The 19161-nt window shown below is 39.8% G+C and overlaps 1 protein-coding gene across 1 annotated transcript in view; it reads right to left on the reverse strand.

The window, feature by feature from the left end:
* Positions 1-17246: 17246 nt before the first annotated feature.
* Positions 17247-19161, reverse strand: part of esrrgb (estrogen-related receptor gamma b) — a gene marked incomplete at both ends in the record, with an annotated part of 35835 nt that continues 33920 nt past the window's right edge. The window contains one exon of the mRNA XM_080048169.1: positions 17247-17491. Within this exon, the coding sequence (XP_079904295.1) occupies positions 17247-17491 (245 nt within the window). The remainder of the gene's footprint in view (positions 17492-19161) is intronic.

Here is a 19161-nt window from a genome sequence, read left to right on the forward strand (position 1 = left end):
TTTTATATAGCCTACTATCTATGGATTTTTCTTTATAATTCCATGAGATTTACAAGTACCACATATTATATAAAATAGAGATTAAACATTGCAAAATAAAAACAGCCCTACACTTAAAGGTGCTGTAAGCGGAATGGTTCTTTTAGCTAACTTCCTGTCCGTTACTGCAGATAGCAGTCACCTCGCTCGTCCCTGGCTTTCAATTATTATTTGGTTTGATTATCTTTTTTAAAGGGCACTTGATTTGGCCAGGGGGCAAAGGGCAGGTGCTATAGGTGGGTCTACCTGTGCATGCCTATAGCTCTATGGATTTATATTAGAAAATGCTATGATTTTGATTTATATTATTAAGTGTTATGGTTTATATTATTGAATGCATTGGTTCATATTTATATATTTTAATAATAAATGTTATGATTATAGGCTATTATTGAATATGATTTAAATTAGGCCATTTAATGTTAGGATTTATTTAATTAGCCTACATGTGTTGGTTTATAGTTAAATTACGATTTATAACTGAGACATAACAGACTCTACTTTTTGAAGAAGCTTATGTGTGCAACAAGATGTTGCTTATCTTCTACCAGTCGTGAAAAGTGTAATACTAGTGGTATGTATGTATGAATGTTTCTCTCTCTCTCTCTCTCTCTCTCCAGCAGAGCATGTCTCAGGTTAGATAATATGCTGTAGCCTACCTACGGATTCATTGTGATACCATTAATTTGCACTCAACTCTCCAAGCATACCAAGAGACAAAGAACCAAATAAAAAATAAAGAAATTGGAATGTTTGATGTAAAAATGCATGACATTAAAATAAATAACAAATCTTTTGTCAAAGCGAGATCAGAGGTGAATTCGATAGTAAAAATACAGTATGACGACGAACAGCTGATACTGCATGCTGTGACCACAAGATGGAGACATTTACACAGACATTTCTGCTCAACAAGGCTTGTTAAAAAAAAGAAAAAAAAGTGACACAAAAAACAGTTCATGCCTAATAAATAACAATAATAATTTGAATAAAAATACAAATAATAATAATTAAAGTGCAACTGCTCTAATATCAGTTCACATATAAATTTGCTAATTTAAGTATAACATGATATAAATGAACAACAAAAATATATGTAACCACTTTGGAGACAGTTGAGTCCAAATAAAACAACAAATCAAATTGTCCAGAAAAACTTTGAGGATAGGCCGACAGCAAGTGTGTTCAGACAGTCTACAGTAGTTTGTTGTGGGCCAACTGAGTTCAGACTGTGTTTACAACAGAGAGGGCCGGGTGGGAGGGACAGCAGCAGGAGGTAAAAGACCAGTGACTTTAGGTTGCCCTTGAGGTCGGATACACATAAGAGTATTTTTTTCCTTAAGATCACCAGTAAATCTGTATTAATTTTGACCAGAACCACTTAAAAAGAATCGTTAAAGCGGATTAATCAAGCCCGCCCTGTTTAATGTCTCCCGTTAATTAGTTTGTCAGCAGTGTTTTAATATCGCCTAATGACTTCATATTTCACTGATGACATTAAAGGGGTGTTAAAAGAGGGGAAATGGCCCATTCAGGATTCAGTTCTTTCGCTTAAGACGCCCTCGATGAATAAGACAAGGTCATGGAGGCCTAGCCTTTAGGGAGAGATACATTATCAGGGGATGGGGCTGGGAGAAATCCCATAGAGGAAGCTCTCTCCCCTCCAAAACAGCATGACGGGCACAATGTGATACAGTTCTGCCTTAGAACAATACACTGCACAGGGAATACAGCTTAGGGAAGCCACGCTGTATAGGATAGCAGGATAGCCCCCACAGTGTACAATAACACTGATACTGGGGACTAATGCCTGATGCTATTCAGATGGTAGGAAATTGATTTTCACATGGTTAATTTGTTTGGTGTATTAATAACAACACCATTTTACTTGTTTTTGATGAACACATGCGAGACAACAACAGCCCCAATATTTTCAAATGCATCCGAAGTTCAATGCTTTTTTAATCACCCTCAGCACTTTAAACTTTCTGACCAAGAACAAAGAAATCAGAAATCGTAAAGTTGTAGCTCACAGTATTGAGGACACTGCATTTTCTCTGTGATGAAAATCCTATGTTAAACAAAATGCTCAATGGAGGCTAATGGATCCCGAACAAGTCTATGCGCTGCTTCCAAAATGCTTTGTTTGACAAATCAATTTTCCCATAACCCGGTGAGGAGAAAAGTGATGCGGATTGATCGCTCCCCCCCTCCCTCCCTGACTTTGTTTCCAGAATATTGTTTGATGGCTGGATAGATTAATTGGTATGACATTTGAAAGCCTTCTCTTGACTGTCAGCATCCAAGCCTCTATACGCCAATCGAAGCTCGGTCTAATTGTCTCCTCTATAATACCTCACTTCACAAATTAGAGACGGTGCCTCCATAAACTATTCCCAATGTAAGACCCAAACAACATCAACCCAGCTCAATCAGACACTGGTTTGAAAAGGGGGTGATGCTGGGCTGATAAGATAGAGCGCATTAAAGGGCATCACCCAGAGCGCTGCGCCAGCACATCTTATTTTCAGCGCAGTAGATCTGGAATATACAAATAAATATTACTGCAGCGGCTTCAAATAAATGTTGTCTCTGGACACCTGAATCTAGCAGTTTGTACTATTTGAATCTTACTTAGATGCCTAATTTGTATAATGATGAAAACAGCTAGGAACACCAAGGAAAGATAATCTAAATCAGTGACCTTGAAAACGCGGGGGGATGTTGTCCAACATGTATGTACTGTATAGAATATATATTCAATTGTGTGTTTTTCTATGTGTCATGACATAATCAACAGCCCTCTTTATATTGTGACATGTTACAGTAGGGAAATCAGAGGTATTAATACTGAAATGAAAAATGGCTGAATTCCATTTAGCTTCTTCAGTTTCACGGTCCTGTTTTAGTCGTGTGCTCCACTGTCACACTGTCATGACTTACTAGGACCCTTGAATTGGACAGAGCCATCGTTCATGTTATAAGAAACACCGTTTCCTACAATGACTAATCAAAATATCTGCTGTGAGAAAATGCCATCACATTATAAGCAGTGCTCCATGACAATATACTGTATGAGACACATACAACCATGCCTTTTATTAAACCATTCAATTGATTGTCCAAACAAAATTACCTAATTTAAATACCTCTAATTCAAAGTAACACACTTTATCTCTCTTGGATCAAATATGGAAACACATGAGGGACACTGACCTAAACAACAACTTCTCTACAAGAACTAAACACGACTACAACATTATCAACTGCATACACCACACAGTACATTTATAGCAGTAATCTCCATTACTATTAAAGAGAGAGAGAGAGAGAGAGAGAGAGAGAGAGAGAGAGAAAAAAGTGAATCTAGAGAATGTTTTTCAGTTATCTGTGCACATATAGTAAAGACAGTTCTGCATTTAATCATATCTAAAAATAATTTTTTGTCCTTTAGGGCAAACAATATTTTGGCATCGTTCTGGTACTAAACACAAATATGTTTAGGGTAAAATATGCACATAGTCTGAAAAATAATAAAACAGCCAATAATCTATGGTGTGTACATTATTTTTCAGCATATAAAAGGACCATATTTCACTGAATCAAATCAGACTGTTAGAAGGGTATCTGCCCACCACAATTCATCACCATTTATTTATCATTCACAATGACTAATTGCCTGACTTGACTTCAATTTTGTGGGCTGGCTTCCTCACAGAGCAAGCTGCTCGGCTACCCGCCTCCCTTCACACGCCGCACCTCCCTATCACCCCAACACACCCACTTGCCTTTGAAAAACTGTAATTGAATGAGTTTATGTCGTCAAATTGATTAATCATATTAATTTGTACTTATTAGTGGGATGGTTGAAAGCGATGACAATTAGATTAATGAAATTAGTTAATTCTTTCTACCCACACCATACTCCTAACTATAACAAACCCCCCCAATCAAAAAAAAAAAAAAAAAAGGCATAGAAAGGGAAACTGTTATGACAAAATTGGCAATCAAGATTTGGCTGCTAATTGAATGTCTGCTTTTATTAATGACGAGGTTTATAAAAAGACCTTGAGAAAGGAATATTAATTGATTAATCAAAGTGCTCCAAATGAAAAGGGGAGTATACAAAGCAGAGGTCTGAATATCTCCCTCGTTTGATTGTGAAGAATGCTGCTGTGTCTTACACCTCTCTGATAAACAATAACAACTACTTACTGACATCTGACAATAGGTGTTTGAATGAAATTACCTTGTTGACTGAAATCTTTGTGAAATGTGCTTTGGAACTATTTGCTGTGCTGACAATTTTCATAAAATGTCCTTTTAGTGTTTTGTGATAAAAAACATTTTCATGTCTTGACTAAATTTATTGCTTTTTGCAAAGAGATTGGTGCAACAATGCAGTCCTTACATTGCTCTGAGGATCAGATTGAGTCTTTATTTGTCGGTAAAATATGTTAAGATGATGAAGAGGCTCACACATTGGTTGCACAGACTGAGGCTCTCCAGACTTCTCAGTAGCTGGAAGTTGCCTGACCACAGATCAGGTCTTCAGGGAGCCACATGTCCCCGTGGGACCACAGCCATACATTCATCATGCCTGTTTGCCTGTAGTGGGAGAAAGAAATCCACATAAATATATGTAAATATAAGTAAACAGAGTGTGAGATCCCTCGAGCCGATAGACTGCTTTGAATTGCATTACGCAACAAGCTGTCCGGCAGTTATAAACGATGCTCATGAAAAAGAAGTGATGGTTCGATATGATAGAGATGAAATGTAATAGTTTACGCCACCATGAATCTGATTGTAACGTCCACACTATTAGAAAGGCCGATAAGAGCATTTATGACTATTTGCTTTGTGTCATAAAGGGAAGTGGGCTGTTTGATTAATATGAGCGCAGCTGGCTGGCTGCATGTTCAACGGATTGTGTTGTGGCTAGAACTTACAGAGGCAGTAATGGTCTGGTTTATATACCAAAATGTGAGCTGTCACACATGGAAGATAAGCAGAATTATGGCTAACACATTCTGCATTTTACAAAGTATAATTTCTTATATGCATGCTGTGTAAATGTAGGTGAGTAATGTTTTTGTTTTCACTCTAGAAATTTTCACATAGATGGCAAGATGCTATCTGCCTGTATGGACTTAAAGTAAATATGCTGGTTTACACAGTTAAAAAACATATAAATCTTGCTCATAATAATGCCGCAGGATTGGATACACCATGACTTCCTCCATTCAATCAATTTACTCGGTCTGCCTTTATTTATTTTTTTACACACACATGTAGCCTACATTATATTTAGCCTATTCTTTTATATGCAGGGAATGTGACAATTCCAAAACCCTAAAAAATAAAATTAATTGAAAATGAGAAGAGAGAAAAGCAGAAATTCCTGGATGGAAAACTGGATGGAAGAAAACGATTCCATCAGTTATCTATAATAAATAAGTTAAACAATGAATAATTCATCAAAATAGTTGCAGATTCATTTTCTGTTAATTGATAAATCCTCATCATTGTTGCAGCTCTAGTTGTGATTAATGTTGGCTTTATTTTATTTAAAAGAAGCATTTTAACAAGAATAACGCACACTTCAGCAAGTCTGTACTGAACAAGGTTGAATGTGCACAATGGACACCAACGGGCTGCTGTTATTGGATGTCCATTTTCCAATACCTGCCTGCAACTTCAGATCCCCAATGGCCCCAGATCATCCTCGATTGTAGCACACAAACAGAAAATTATCTAGAAATTGACCACCCATCTCACGACCCGACACCCGTATACATTTCACAGTCTCGATGTCCCACTGACAGGGTCCAAACCTCGCTGTGCCCAATGTATTGACAGCCATCAATGTTAGACTTGATCAAATGCTACCGCACCCGTCAGAGGCCATCAGTGGTCAAGGCATCCTCCTCGGCAGGATCTATCGTCTCTATTTACACAGTCCATCCTCTTTAAACTATGCTATTGATCTCGGCCTAGGTCATGGAGGTTTGGCATCAAGGTAGGGGAGAGGTGGAGGGGTGGTGGATGGGAGAGTGAGGACAGAGGAGGAAGAGAATAAGGACACAGAGGGAGAGGTTTCCCATGGGTGTCTCCAGTGCCAGTTTCCTCTTATTTAGCATTTGACCCTGGTCTTGGCTTTACCGCTCAATGGGCCTGCCTTATTTTCAGCATATAGTCAATGGCTGCCGATATTTTGAATGAAGACTTGTCACTGCTCTTCAACAAAAGCTTAAAGATGCTCTAAACAAACAGACTTGATTTATGTGAGGTCAAAGGTTCCATTTCTTGGCCATTCTCTTTGACCAAATTCCTTTTCTGATCTTTGTCAGGTAAATGTTTGAGTGAGAGACGAAGTCAAGCAACAAGCTGCTTTTTTCTGCCTTTTCCCAATGGGACAAGTGCGCTGTATGTCCACACTTGCTGTTCAGTTATGGGCATTTCTTGTTGCAGCCTGTTGCTCTCGTTATTTAACAGCCCTGCGCTTCAGTCCATTGCAACATCGCTGCCAGAGCGGAGCCGATAAACCATCTGGCCGGGCTCCTGAAACAGATAGCAGCCTCTTAATGGAGTGAAAAAGTAAAAGCAATTAATGTCACATTAGCACATCACTAATAAGGCTTGCCCTCCAATATGCTGTAGCGAGAATAATGGGTTGGTTTGGGCTGAGATGCATCCCAACAACCCATAGCTTTTAGCGTCAAGTCAGGAACAAGGCTGTGTTAGGAGAATTCATTACCACGAATAAATTAAAAACACTTTGAAGTCAACTGATCATCGTTCATCAACACTTACAGTATATTATGTCAGTGTCAAATTCTTTTGACAATATTATTTAAACCTTCAATAATAGATTTTTGGCCCTCGGGGCAGTGCAACAAGCCATAATAAAACACTGACAAATTATCACCTTGTGAAATTGATATGGCGAATGTGTTAGCAACATTTACATTTATTTGCGGCCGTATGTCCTTGTCGAATGAAAGTCCAATGGTTACTCTCCTTTTACCTCTGTCTTTGGTCCCCACCAACTGGGGAAAAATATCTTGATCTTGAGCTGCTTAAATCTCCACTATATTCACCAGCCAGAATCTGCCAGATGCCTGGTGTTTGGTGGAGTGCAGGTGCGTTGAGTGTACCACTTTCAAACTAATAATGTATTAATTATATATATAATATATTGTTATGATAATAACAATGATACATCTAATTTCTATGGAACCTTTCAAAATTAAAGCTTCACAAAATACAATATTATACAATATAGGTAATAGCATGCTAGCATTGGCTAATTAGCACCAAACACAAAAATACAGTTTAAATACTAAACTGACCAGTTAGCGCAGTTCATCGTGAGGGGAACATTAATGTCTTTACAAATATTTTATGGCAAAACTTTCAATCGTTTTGGGACATTTCACTCAAAACCTCAAATGTTGGCTAGAAGAGAGGTCAAGAGATCACCAAAGTAATGGACAAACTCTCATAACAATCCAGTCAGTAGTTCTCAAAATATTTTAGTCTTGGTCAAAGTGATGGAGCAACATTACCATCCTTAGAGCCACACCGCTAAGATAAAAATACAAACAAATTAATTCTGGAATTACAGGAGCACATGGCTGCAAAAATAAGAAATATAAAATATGTCGTAAAAACTAGATTTTAGTCTCCTCGTCAACCAACTTTTTAAATCAGATAAATTATTTTTGGTAAACAAGAAAATATTTTGTTTACCAAAATAAATATTGTGTTGGTATTTGGTTATGGTGGCAGCAATATGATGCCATATGGAACAATAATCTGTTATGAAAATGCGTCCAAATGAGATCCTAGCCCTCATGTTTACTTTGGAGCACCAAAGGCAGAAACACTGTGTTGAACACTCTAGCGGCTGTGCGCGAGTCTTCCGACCTCCCTGAATCCCACACATTGTTGTTGTGACCTCCCTCACTTTCAGCTCTTGTCTTTGAACTGTAATTCAAACTTCACACAACGGCTGCCGCGTCTCAAGAGCTTTCCCAGAGACAATACACGTCCTCTCTGGCTCGAAAGAGATTTGAAGGTTTTTTTAGATCTGGCTTAATTGTTGTGTTTTCCTGCGTTTAATTATAAAAACACCAAAGCAGCATCATCGCTGCTGTCTAATTCCACCATGTTCCGCTAATTATGTTGTGTTAATAGAGTTTTTTTCTGTCACGGTGTCACACTCATTAACTCAGCGGTGACACTGCCCTTAATTGGATAAGAGGCCATTAAGTCACTTTTCTTTGGTTAAAATTATTGCTTCCTTATAAACATCGACCCTGACAATCACTTGTGAAACTATATATCACAAGATTCTGTATTCTGACTTTTTTGCACGTCCTACCTTTTTGAAAGACATGGTAACAGTTTCTTTCAAATTGTAATATCTCAAAATTAAGACCACATTCCAAAACCTTACCTTCCAAGCTGCAACACTAACTGCTGCATGCTGCATACAACACAACACAGCTCTGTAGGTTTAATAAGGATCCGTCTGGAAAGAGAAGCTCTACAATCCTCCAAAATGTCAGCCACTGCGGTATCATCACTCACACTATATGTGCTTGTTCGTCCATTGTGTCCCTTTGTTTTTTTGTTGTTGTTGTTGTGATCCTCGAAGCAGCTTGTAAAATACAAACTTTCAGGTCAGCAAGAGGAGCATCAAACTGGTGTGTCTCACGGAGGTCAGCGATTATGTCGATTTCATCCTATGAAAGGCAGAGGCTAAAAAAAGCCACCAGAGTTGACTGTGTTGTCAAATCAACAGCGCTGCCTGCCACCATGTTTAAACATCTTACAGTTAATATCGAGTGGACCTCAGTTTAACATTAGGCCCAGCAGAGACAGAAAACAGACTTGACACCACCACTGCTTTCCAATCCCCAGTACCCCCCCTCTTCCCATACCCACACATGCCCTCAATTACCCTATGAGCACCACATGTGCAACATCATTAATAAGATCCACTAATAATGGTGGCGAGCTCCATTGGCCGTGAGTGAGATTTGACTAATTACTGTAATTGTATTGGAGTCATGCTCATTAAATATGAAAATTGTATTCTGTGAAATGAATGGGGTTTCATGATCACTCTTGTATGGACAGGCAAGAAATAAATTAGAGAACAGTTTCTCGTTGCGCAATTAACTACAGCACACACAGCTTCCCGCCACACCCCCCGGTCTGCTGCTATAATGTATGTGTGTGTGTGTGTGTGTGTGTGTGTGTGTGTGTGTGTGTGTGTGTGTGGGGGGGGGGGGGGGGGGGGGGGGGGGGGTTTGTGTGTGGTATTTTTTGGGATGTTTGCCAGTTTGCTATTACTTGTTGCTTATGATTCTCTTAACACACATCATATGCACGACCTGTTTACCCATGAAACGTGGAAATGCTTATATTGCACAGAGCATATAATTGCAATTGTAATTATCTTTCTCTTTTTAAGAGGTTTTTCAGCTACATTTAATTCATTGTTTCACTTGATTTGATATCACTTGCACTTTATATCAAGCGTGTTTGCTTCTTGTGCTATGGTTGCACTGTATAAATGAACATTGGACATGACAAGAAACTCAACAACACATTTTACACAGACCTCAATCCCTTTAATTAAAGCAACATTTTAATTATTCTTATTACATTAATTATTATTGGTTGAACCACTTATGCAAAAATGCTAAATCATTGTTCTTAAAATGTCTCCGCAACCACATTGTGCGATCACTGTTGTGAAATTGAATACAAAATAAGCTGTTTGCCAGCACAAATGATTTAATTCACACACCTTAAATCCTTGTTATAGCAGACATTTCTGACCACAAGCAATTAGTGGTGAACAACATCCAATGCAAACACCTCACACAGTCTCTTCCCTTCAAACATCAGCCTGTGCCTGTGCCTATTTACTGTAACTTTTGTTCATACTTGTTTCCATCATCTCTGGGGATTAAAGCAGCTGTCAGGACTCCAGAGCCTAGACGACAGCGTCTGGGAGTGGCCCAGTCCCAGAGGAGCAGAGCCCCCCTTTGCCCCCTTCCTCACAGCCCCCCCCCACCCCCCTGTATCTGCATGCTCAAGTTGTTTGAGAAATCTTGCAAATGCAAATGCAAATGCGCTACTTACCTTTACCCACCCAATAACAAAACTGTGTCACACTTTCCGTGAGAGCCCCCGATTTTGTCTGAGGAGATATAGAGGTGAGGAGAGGCAGGTAAACAAAGCATAATGTGGAGGTCAAATGCTAATGAGCGCTCCATTTGTTATGTCTGGCTCCCTCCAAAGGCAAAGTAACAATGTCAGAGGCGCCCAGACATAATAAATCATCCAAATAAATAATAAAACTTTAAGATTCAGAAAAAAAATGCATGGCATTCATTGTGCCACCTCAAATGAATTTACGGCCTGATTTCTCTCATGTGGCCTTATTTGAATTGTCCCCATTTTGAGCTGCGCGTGTGAGACAGCAAGATGGTTGCAAGTCCATTTTCAGGCCTAACGCCCCACCATATAATTTCCATCTGCTCACTGGTTAATAGGGTAAGACCAGAAAGAACTCTCACTATGAACCGTGATCTAGCTTGCTTTGGTTTGCGATAGAGGCGGTAATGCTGCGAGACTTGAACAGATGCAATACCATGCGGGGTTTGCAGCTGTTGCGAGGCCTTAGAAAACCCACAGCTGTCCCCTCTCTGTCTGAGTTCCCCACAAGTAAAAGGAGACTGACTGAAAGACGGACGTAACTGATGAGGTGATGAAAAATCCAAAGAGGCAGGTGGATGAGGAGGATCTCAGGTAGCAGAGAGTGTGTCGTTTGAATGCGTAAGTGGTCGTTTGTCCCTCCACCGCACTCTCTCTGTGCACCAGAGCATCCTGTCGCTCAGTCACGGTAGCCACCTATAGATGGCGCTCAATTCATTTTGAAAAACCCCAGGCCTTCCTCAGGGCTGTCCATTACACAGTGCCACAGACTGCATGGTGCTGGGGATGAGCTGTGGAGAAAGGCACCCTTACCTGTCCTTGAGCCAGGCGACGGAGAGAAAAAAAAGGAAAAAAAAAGAGTAGATTCAGCATGTATGTAGGCTGTAGCCGTGAGCCATAAATCATGACCTTCTTCAATTTACACAGGGAGCATATTGATGGTTTCCTATCTCCTTCACTCACTTTCACCTAGTTACATTGTCTAAGACAACACCACTCCGGGTAACCATGACTGACACTTTACAGCCTATTCTCAGTGGACTTTCACCTCAGCAGCTGAATAATCCTCACACGAGGCAAAGGAAAGGAAAGGAGTATGAGCCTACGGTAGAGGAGCAGAAGCCGGTGGTGACAAGGTACAAGGTTGCCCTAACAGTGTGATCATAGATTTTCTGAAAGAGGTAAGCAACAAGGTTGTCTGATTAACACACTCCAGTGTGACAATGTCAATGCCCCTTCTTAAGCACAGACAGGCCTGACGATTTAAGGAGAATAAAACATGGTTTACCAGATGGAAAGTCACTGTGAGGACAGTGGGCCATGCCCTAATTCCCTTCTACAAGACTGAAAACAGAGGAAAGGCCTACACTCACAATCCTGCTAGAGAAGAGCTGCAGTGATGAGAAGTTCATGAGACGAGTGGTTGTGTGTTTTCTTCTGCAGTTTTTTGTTGTTTTAAATATAGTTAGCTATCAATGGATACAACCTATACATTTAATACACTAACACACTGATAATACTTACACACCGCAGAACAGCCCACAAGTAAATACACAGTTGTTATTTCCAGCAATAATATGGAGTGGCGGGCGGAGCCGTGCCAAGAGAATAAATAAAAAATGAAAAAGTGACAAGCCCATTTATATGTTTAATTCAATCTTCTGTTGAGAGATCTTTTCGCTGGACATCGTAGTTGATTTTGTTTAGGGGAATGGTTTGTGGCAGGCTGATTAAACACAGACTTGCTCACCCTCCCCACCCCCCATATTGGCTGAAGTTGAAAGCCCAGTAAATGAAATGACTTCCACAGGATTGCACCACAAAGGAAGGGAGTGTGTCAGATGTGCATTCAGCCGGTGTTGTAGCCAACACAAGGTCAAACGGGACACTGTGTAGACAGCTAACCAACTGACAGTCTGGGCTGGAGGATGCCGTTACACCCCAAAGCTCCGTCTTGCTAAACGTCCAAGTGCACACATGGACAAACGCACACACACGATTGGTCATGTTATGGGCTCATATCTTATGCCGAGATCAGGACAACGCTGTGCCATAACACTGGATATAGAGGCTTCGAATGAGAGCATGACATTTTTTTTTACTCTATTATTATATGATTATTATTTTGACAAAAGACATTCCGATGATATGTATTAGCTAAACACAACAGCGCTTTTAAAAAAAACATACTTTATATTACAGGTGGACAATTTAAACAACAGTGCTTTGGAGAGAATAATATAATGAGTAAAGGAAAGACAAGAAACCACTATTAGAAATTTAGAGGAATATTATTTAGATGTTCCTTTAATTTTATCCTTTAACTCTGTAGGTATTGTCAAGCCTTTATTAATTTGTTACGGATGAATAAGAATAAGATTGTGTTTAGCAATTTAATGTTATTGTTAAAAACACAACACCAGTCCTATCGTGCATCCTCATGTACAGTATTTAAGAATTGAACAAACCCTTAACAATGTTTTTTAAACCTTATGATAGTGTTTTTGAGGGTATCCAGGCAATCATCAAGAGGTGCAGTATATGCATCCAATACTCTTAGCAGGTGCTGGGGTCAATCTGCACCAGAAAATCAAAAAAATACTCCCTCTGCTATCGTGTTCCCAATTTGTTGTATGTTCTTCGATGGTGTGTCAACATTTAGATCACAAATGGTCTTCCTCCGGTCCTAGGGTTTGGGTTACGGACTAATGAAGGCATCTGTGGTCCAAACGTTGTAAAGTTGATGTAGAACAAAAACGATAGCAGTGTGTGTGTATGTAATTTCTCTATTTTTGGACCTTGTAATCCTAAGAAAATATGGGTGATATTTAGGTAAGTAAATATGGTAAGGTAACCCTCTATAGATTGTTTCTCTCTGTGTTCATTGACTTGAAGATATCATTAAAAGAAAATCATTTGCAGTGATTACATAAACCATGTGATTTTATTGTGACTGTACATTCAGTGCACTGTTATATCTGACTCACTCCAAAAAGAAAAAAAGCGTATATTTACACATGGGTACATTAGGCATGAACACAACAAACAAAACACAAGAAAATGCCACACAATACTGTCCAGTGAAACCCAGCTTTGGTTGGCTTTTTGCTTCCAACATTTTACCCTTTTTGTCTCACCAGGACTGTGAATGTGTGTGCATAGTTATACCCTGTCCTTTCCCCGAGCATATAGGGTACAGTTTCTAATTAAAATGCACCTTAGCTCCCTTTTAAGTTGATTCATATATCACAATTGCTAACATATTGCTTTTGAGGGGAGTAAACCTCTTGGGTAATCACATGTCTACGGTACATACACCTAGCAGGGTCCTTTACACACTGCAGACCAGAACGGCCAGCGAGATTCCTGCTTGTTTTATGTAAATCTCGTCAGAGTTCACAGAGATAAGATAAGTCCGCAATTGGAACAGCGAATAAGCAGCTTTCTCCTCGGAGGAATGTGCTCCCCAATTGCAGTAGGTTCATCTACATTTTTTTTAATACCCAGTCAGTGATGTCACTTTATTTCTGTGCCACTGATTCCCAGGAGGAACCCATGGCCCGTTTCCAAACCCAGTGTCATTTTCAAAAAATATGAATTGAGGTATAGGGTCTAGACTACTTCACTCGCTATACTGTACGTCCTGCTGTGTTGATAACTAAAAATCAATGATAACAAAGAGTGTTTCAGCAGAGAGACAAAAAAGAACCTACGACTAAATATAACCGCCCTATTCTCACTTGACTCAATACAGTGATTTATATTTTACAGCTACTCAGGTGGGCTTTAAACATGTCTCGAGGTTGCAAACAAATCATGAGTAATTCATTGAATGGGCAACTCAAACAAATGATCATAGTTATATCAATGCACAGCAGTTACAGTATAGTATGGTGAAATATGCACAATACATTTGCAGTACAGCACTGTACAGTATGTCCACGTTGTAAACAAAGCTCAACAAAATGTCAGTCTGCTCCACACAACACAAGGAACATAGGTGGCCATATTTGCCTTGCATAGCCCAGTGATCGCTTGGTTTTTAAACTATTACAGACATCCATGAAATCGCCTTTGTAAAGGTTTTTGACAAACCCTCCCCACAGTCAGCCGAAATAAAAACGTCCCTTGTCCCAAAGGTAGAGCCAAAGCAGAAATTTAATTGCTCCATTTCTATTGAGAATTTCGGCTTAGGAGACAATTAGAATTAATTGGATGCAAGTAGAACCGTTTTTAGTACTCTGAAAATAAATTAAGCATTTTTCTTTTATTTTCTTAGATTCATTTGAGAAGAAGGGGGAAGTTGGTTAACAATTATCAGCAATACGTTTTTTTTTCAAATATTGGTTTAATTTCTTTCTCTACAAGGTGATACTTCACACAGTATCAAATTGACAAAGCGACTGGTGTTTAATCAATTAATGTATTGACTGACCAAAAAAACATGAAAGTATTTCATCTTGTTGAGCGGTTCTCTCCACCATTGTAGGTTTAGAGGATGCTCAAAATTAATAGCAGAATAAAGTTATAGTCGGTAATTATCCACTTTAAATAACATCCATATTCAGCACATTCCTAAAACAATCACGATCAATGGCCGGCTCAAAATGCAGTTTTACTAGTTACGCGTTTCATTTTAAAGTATTTGAAGACTTTACGCTTTGGTTTGCTACTGTACAGAGGTGGTACATCCCTCACATTTACTGAGGATGGATTAGCTGGTTACACATTTAGGGAAGTGCATCATGGGAATTGTATTATCTACTGTACTGGGTTATAATTATCTATGCATTGCATTACAGTGAATCAATAGTGTCTCTGGCCTATGACTGTATTAACTGGTCGCTCTGCTTAAGGTTTTCTTCTCAAAGCGAATGGCACTTGACACTTGGAAGAAACTACTTCTTTAAAGTGTTCATACGGAACAACATTTGGCTCACTAAAAACCCTAAGAGCAGCTGATTACTCTTGTACTATTGTGATCTCATAACATGATAACTGCATCACATTATTCTGATTGCTTTCTTTGAATAATTTGGCAACAGGTTCACAATGGGTAGATATAGCACTATAACATTCTACCATCACTTCTGGAATATACAGATTTATTAACTTAAGTTAGTACAGTGTCAGTGTCAGTGTTTGTAAAAGTGTACAAACAGCACCAGTCTGAATGCATACGTTAAAGATGCACCAAAATATTATCCAGGATACAGAACATCAGTGATACGTATGCTGGGCTCTGATGTACTCTGCCATTATTGTTGTTGAGGTTTAGTTCAGAGGGTAATTCAAGTTTGTCTCGGATACACAAGCGTCAATATATCGTTATACTGTTACAACTAATCAACTTATAGCAATCTTTATTTAGTTCCAGTGTTTAACATTTTTAAAAGGCTGCCGTCTTATAATGAAACAGCTATGTGAAATCGTCTCCATTCGCTGTTTTGGCCTCGGTGATATAGTTTGGAAAATGTTTCAAATGTGGCACTGCCGTACAAGGGTAGAAATAATTCCCACAGACAATATTTTAACCTATAGTCCACACTGGGAACAAAATATGATCATATGATATATCATCATACAGATTGTAAGATCATTCAGATGCGTGAGGCTCGCGCACAGACTTTGGCATCGCATGGCTTTGACCAGAAACCAAAAAGAAAAACTAAATTGGAATGAATGCTATCAATACAGTGACACTTGATGTTTGTTTGAGAATACAACCTAAACAAAGGCGGGTGGATAAAAGAAAAGGCAAAACCTATACAATATATTGCAATCTAATACAGCACCAACACAAACTATGGACTCAAGAAATGACCAGAGTTGAATCAGCACCTATCCACCACAAACTGAACGCTATGAACTTCACAAAGGTAGTGTTTATTGCAGGGCCATCAGGGTTGCATTCAAGAGCAGATTAGATTGCATTAAATTGAATAGATGTTGTTATTGCTTCCTTTACCTGTATTTCAAATTAAAATATATATTTTTTTAACAAGCCATAGTTCCCTTTGAATAACAAATTCTCAGCACAGAATATAGCTTATCATGTGTATTTTTCACAGTATGCGTAGTTGCCAATATTTGCGTATGACACTGAACACAGAGAGGAGTGAGGAGAGGATTTAGTCACTATGAGCAAAAACACACTGAGACTCAGGCGCTACGGGCCAGAGTTCGCTAGCACAGTACCCATTATTGCCGCGTTATTCACAGATGCTTAGTGCAAACTCTTTGTGAACTCTGATCACAGGCCAACCATCGTCCTTCTGAAAGCACCAAGTTGACTATAACCGCTGAGTCGATGAAGCTACTACGAGGTAAATATATATTACGAGGAAATCGAGAATCTTACATACCCGTGGCGGGTACCCCTTTCTTTGATGATGAATATAAGAATATGTCTTACAACCCCCCCTCCCCCTCCCCCTCCCCCCGCCCAGTGCAATTTCACATAATATACAGTACACATATTATATGTCGACCAGTTAGAGACTATTGCTTGAACAACTCATATTACAAAATATGAAAGAAAAAAAAAACACAGAATATGGCTACGTAGCCGTACAGTTGTTTAGGACATTTATATTAACACCGTTCCATTTGGAGAAGAAAATAAGATAAGAAAGAAATTCACAGAAGCTTCAGGTGATATAGAGCAACTGGTCTCTGGTTATAACAAGACCTCGGTTGCCTGATCTCTGTACACAACATCTTTATATATACACATCAGCATGATCCCATGTCAGGTTGATATTCACCCTTTTTTAAAACCATAAAAGTCCCTTTTACGTTTATCACCATTTAAAAGTGTTAAATTGATTCAGGAGTCCAAGCTTCATTCTTTCACAGTCAATTGGCACACCATCTTTAATATCATAATTAGATTTTTTTATTTTATTGGGCTGTCCCTCGTCTCCCATTGGGTGATGCAGCTGTCTGTCAAACATCTGGCCCGGGTGTCAAGCCTTGGCCTCCAGCATCTCCAGGAATAGTTTGTGCATAGGGACTTTGCCCTGCATTTTGATGCTGTAGAAGTGCTGAACGGCCTTGGTGGCGGTCTGACGGAGCAGAGGCAGGGTCATGAGCAGCTTGCCCGCCCGCCGAGGGTCCTCCGGGTGCTGGGGGCCCTCAAAGTCCTGCAGTGCCTCGTGGAGAGAATCCTGGAGCCTCTGGACCGCCTCAATATTCTCTATGTGCATGGAGTCTGGAGCCAGGATGGTGATGGGGGAAGGATTATGGGAAGTAGAAAAGAAAATATATATATTTTTATTCTTCATGCTTTAAAAACATTAAATGAAACATAATTTTTTTTCTATTGAACTGCAGTTTAACCAAATACATATCTGCAGCTGCAACAACAACAGCTATAGGTGTTTTGCGGCTTTAGGTTCCACAGCAGGTCTTTGAAAACATGCAATTTTGGAGAGAGGTTTTTCTATTGTTAGTGGTTAATGACGCTCCTTAAATAAATGCCTACCCGTAGCCCGGACTCTGGGGAGAAGGGGAGAGGTACTGTAGGTCTGTATAAATATATGGTGGGCCAGGAAAAAAAGATTCATCTCTTTCGGTATCATGGAGCACATACACCCCCCCTCCCCCTGCTAATGAATTCAGATGGCTGCATTACTAGGATATCGTTCAGCTGAATGATGGCGGCAGATGGCCTTCATTTCCATAAGAAAGAGCAGTCGGCCCCCTTATGTATAGGCACTAAAATAAAACCAGTTGAGACTTATTAAAAACTGCTCTGTATGTGGAAGTCCACCAGTCAGAAAAAAACAGGCCTGTCCTCCAAAAGGACGAGCTGACAGAGTGTTTTAGTGGAGGAGTGGTTCAGCCAGTTTCACCAAACAGACTCACTGTGTCAGGTCTACTCTGTGGATGCATCATATCCACAATTCATCAACTGATAGATAAAAAAAATTCAATTCAATATTACAATTGAATCCAAACAATTCATTTTGGTATATCTTACAGAATAGGATGTACTCGTCTCATCCTAAACGCACTTTATCAGTAAAGCTAAACCAGACGAGGCTGCTGATTGAAGCGAGTGAGTGAATTAGATCAGCTCTGCTCTGCTATGTGTCGTGAAAGTTGTGGAGTGAAGTAAGACCGTGTACAAACATGTAAATGAGGCAGAAAAAAAGGAAAGTACAAGGCTAATTATGTTCCTAACTGACTGATTAAGTCTCTTTTACCAGTCGCCTTCTGTGTAAATTGCGTTTCTATCTTGGGAAATTAACTAGGCTATGTGGACCGCACATGTGTTCCAGCACTCTCCATTTGAAACCTTCATGTTAATACTGATCTGATCCTCGTTTGGCGGTGCGGGCATGTGTGTGTGTGTGTGTAGTGGGTGTTTGAAGCAGAGAGAGGAGGGGAGAGGGGAAAAAAGGAATATGTTTTCAAATGTGTGTCAGTGTGTGTAAATGCACAGGGAGGGCGTTTGTGTGTGTGTGTGTGTGTGTGTGTGTGTGTGTGTGCTGAAGGAGGGTAGGGGCGGAATGCAAAACTAACTTTGAAGAAACAATTTCCATGTAATCCGTCAGCAGCCTGGCGTCAATCCCGTCGATACTCCGCTAATTACAAAATCAATGGCCATGAATTTCCACAGCTGTCACACCCACAGGACCCCCGGAGCCGAAGCTCTCCGAGACTGTGTTCAAACGAGCCGAAGCTGCCCTTTCGCCCTCCATGAGCCTCCCTCTCAACCCCTGCTTTCCTCTCTCACACTTCTCCCTTTACCTTTACACCCCTGTCTTTCCATCCACTCCCTCCCTTTCTCCCTCCCTCCCTCTCTCTCTCTCTCTTTGCTTATCTCCACTGGAGAGTTTGTCATCAGAAGACTAAAGCTCTGGGCTCAGCATTTTT

Source organism: Ammodytes marinus, assembly GCF_949987685.1.
Source record: "Ammodytes marinus genome assembly, chromosome: 19".
Classification (NCBI taxonomy): Eukaryota; Metazoa; Chordata; class Actinopteri; order Uranoscopiformes; family Ammodytidae; genus Ammodytes; species Ammodytes marinus.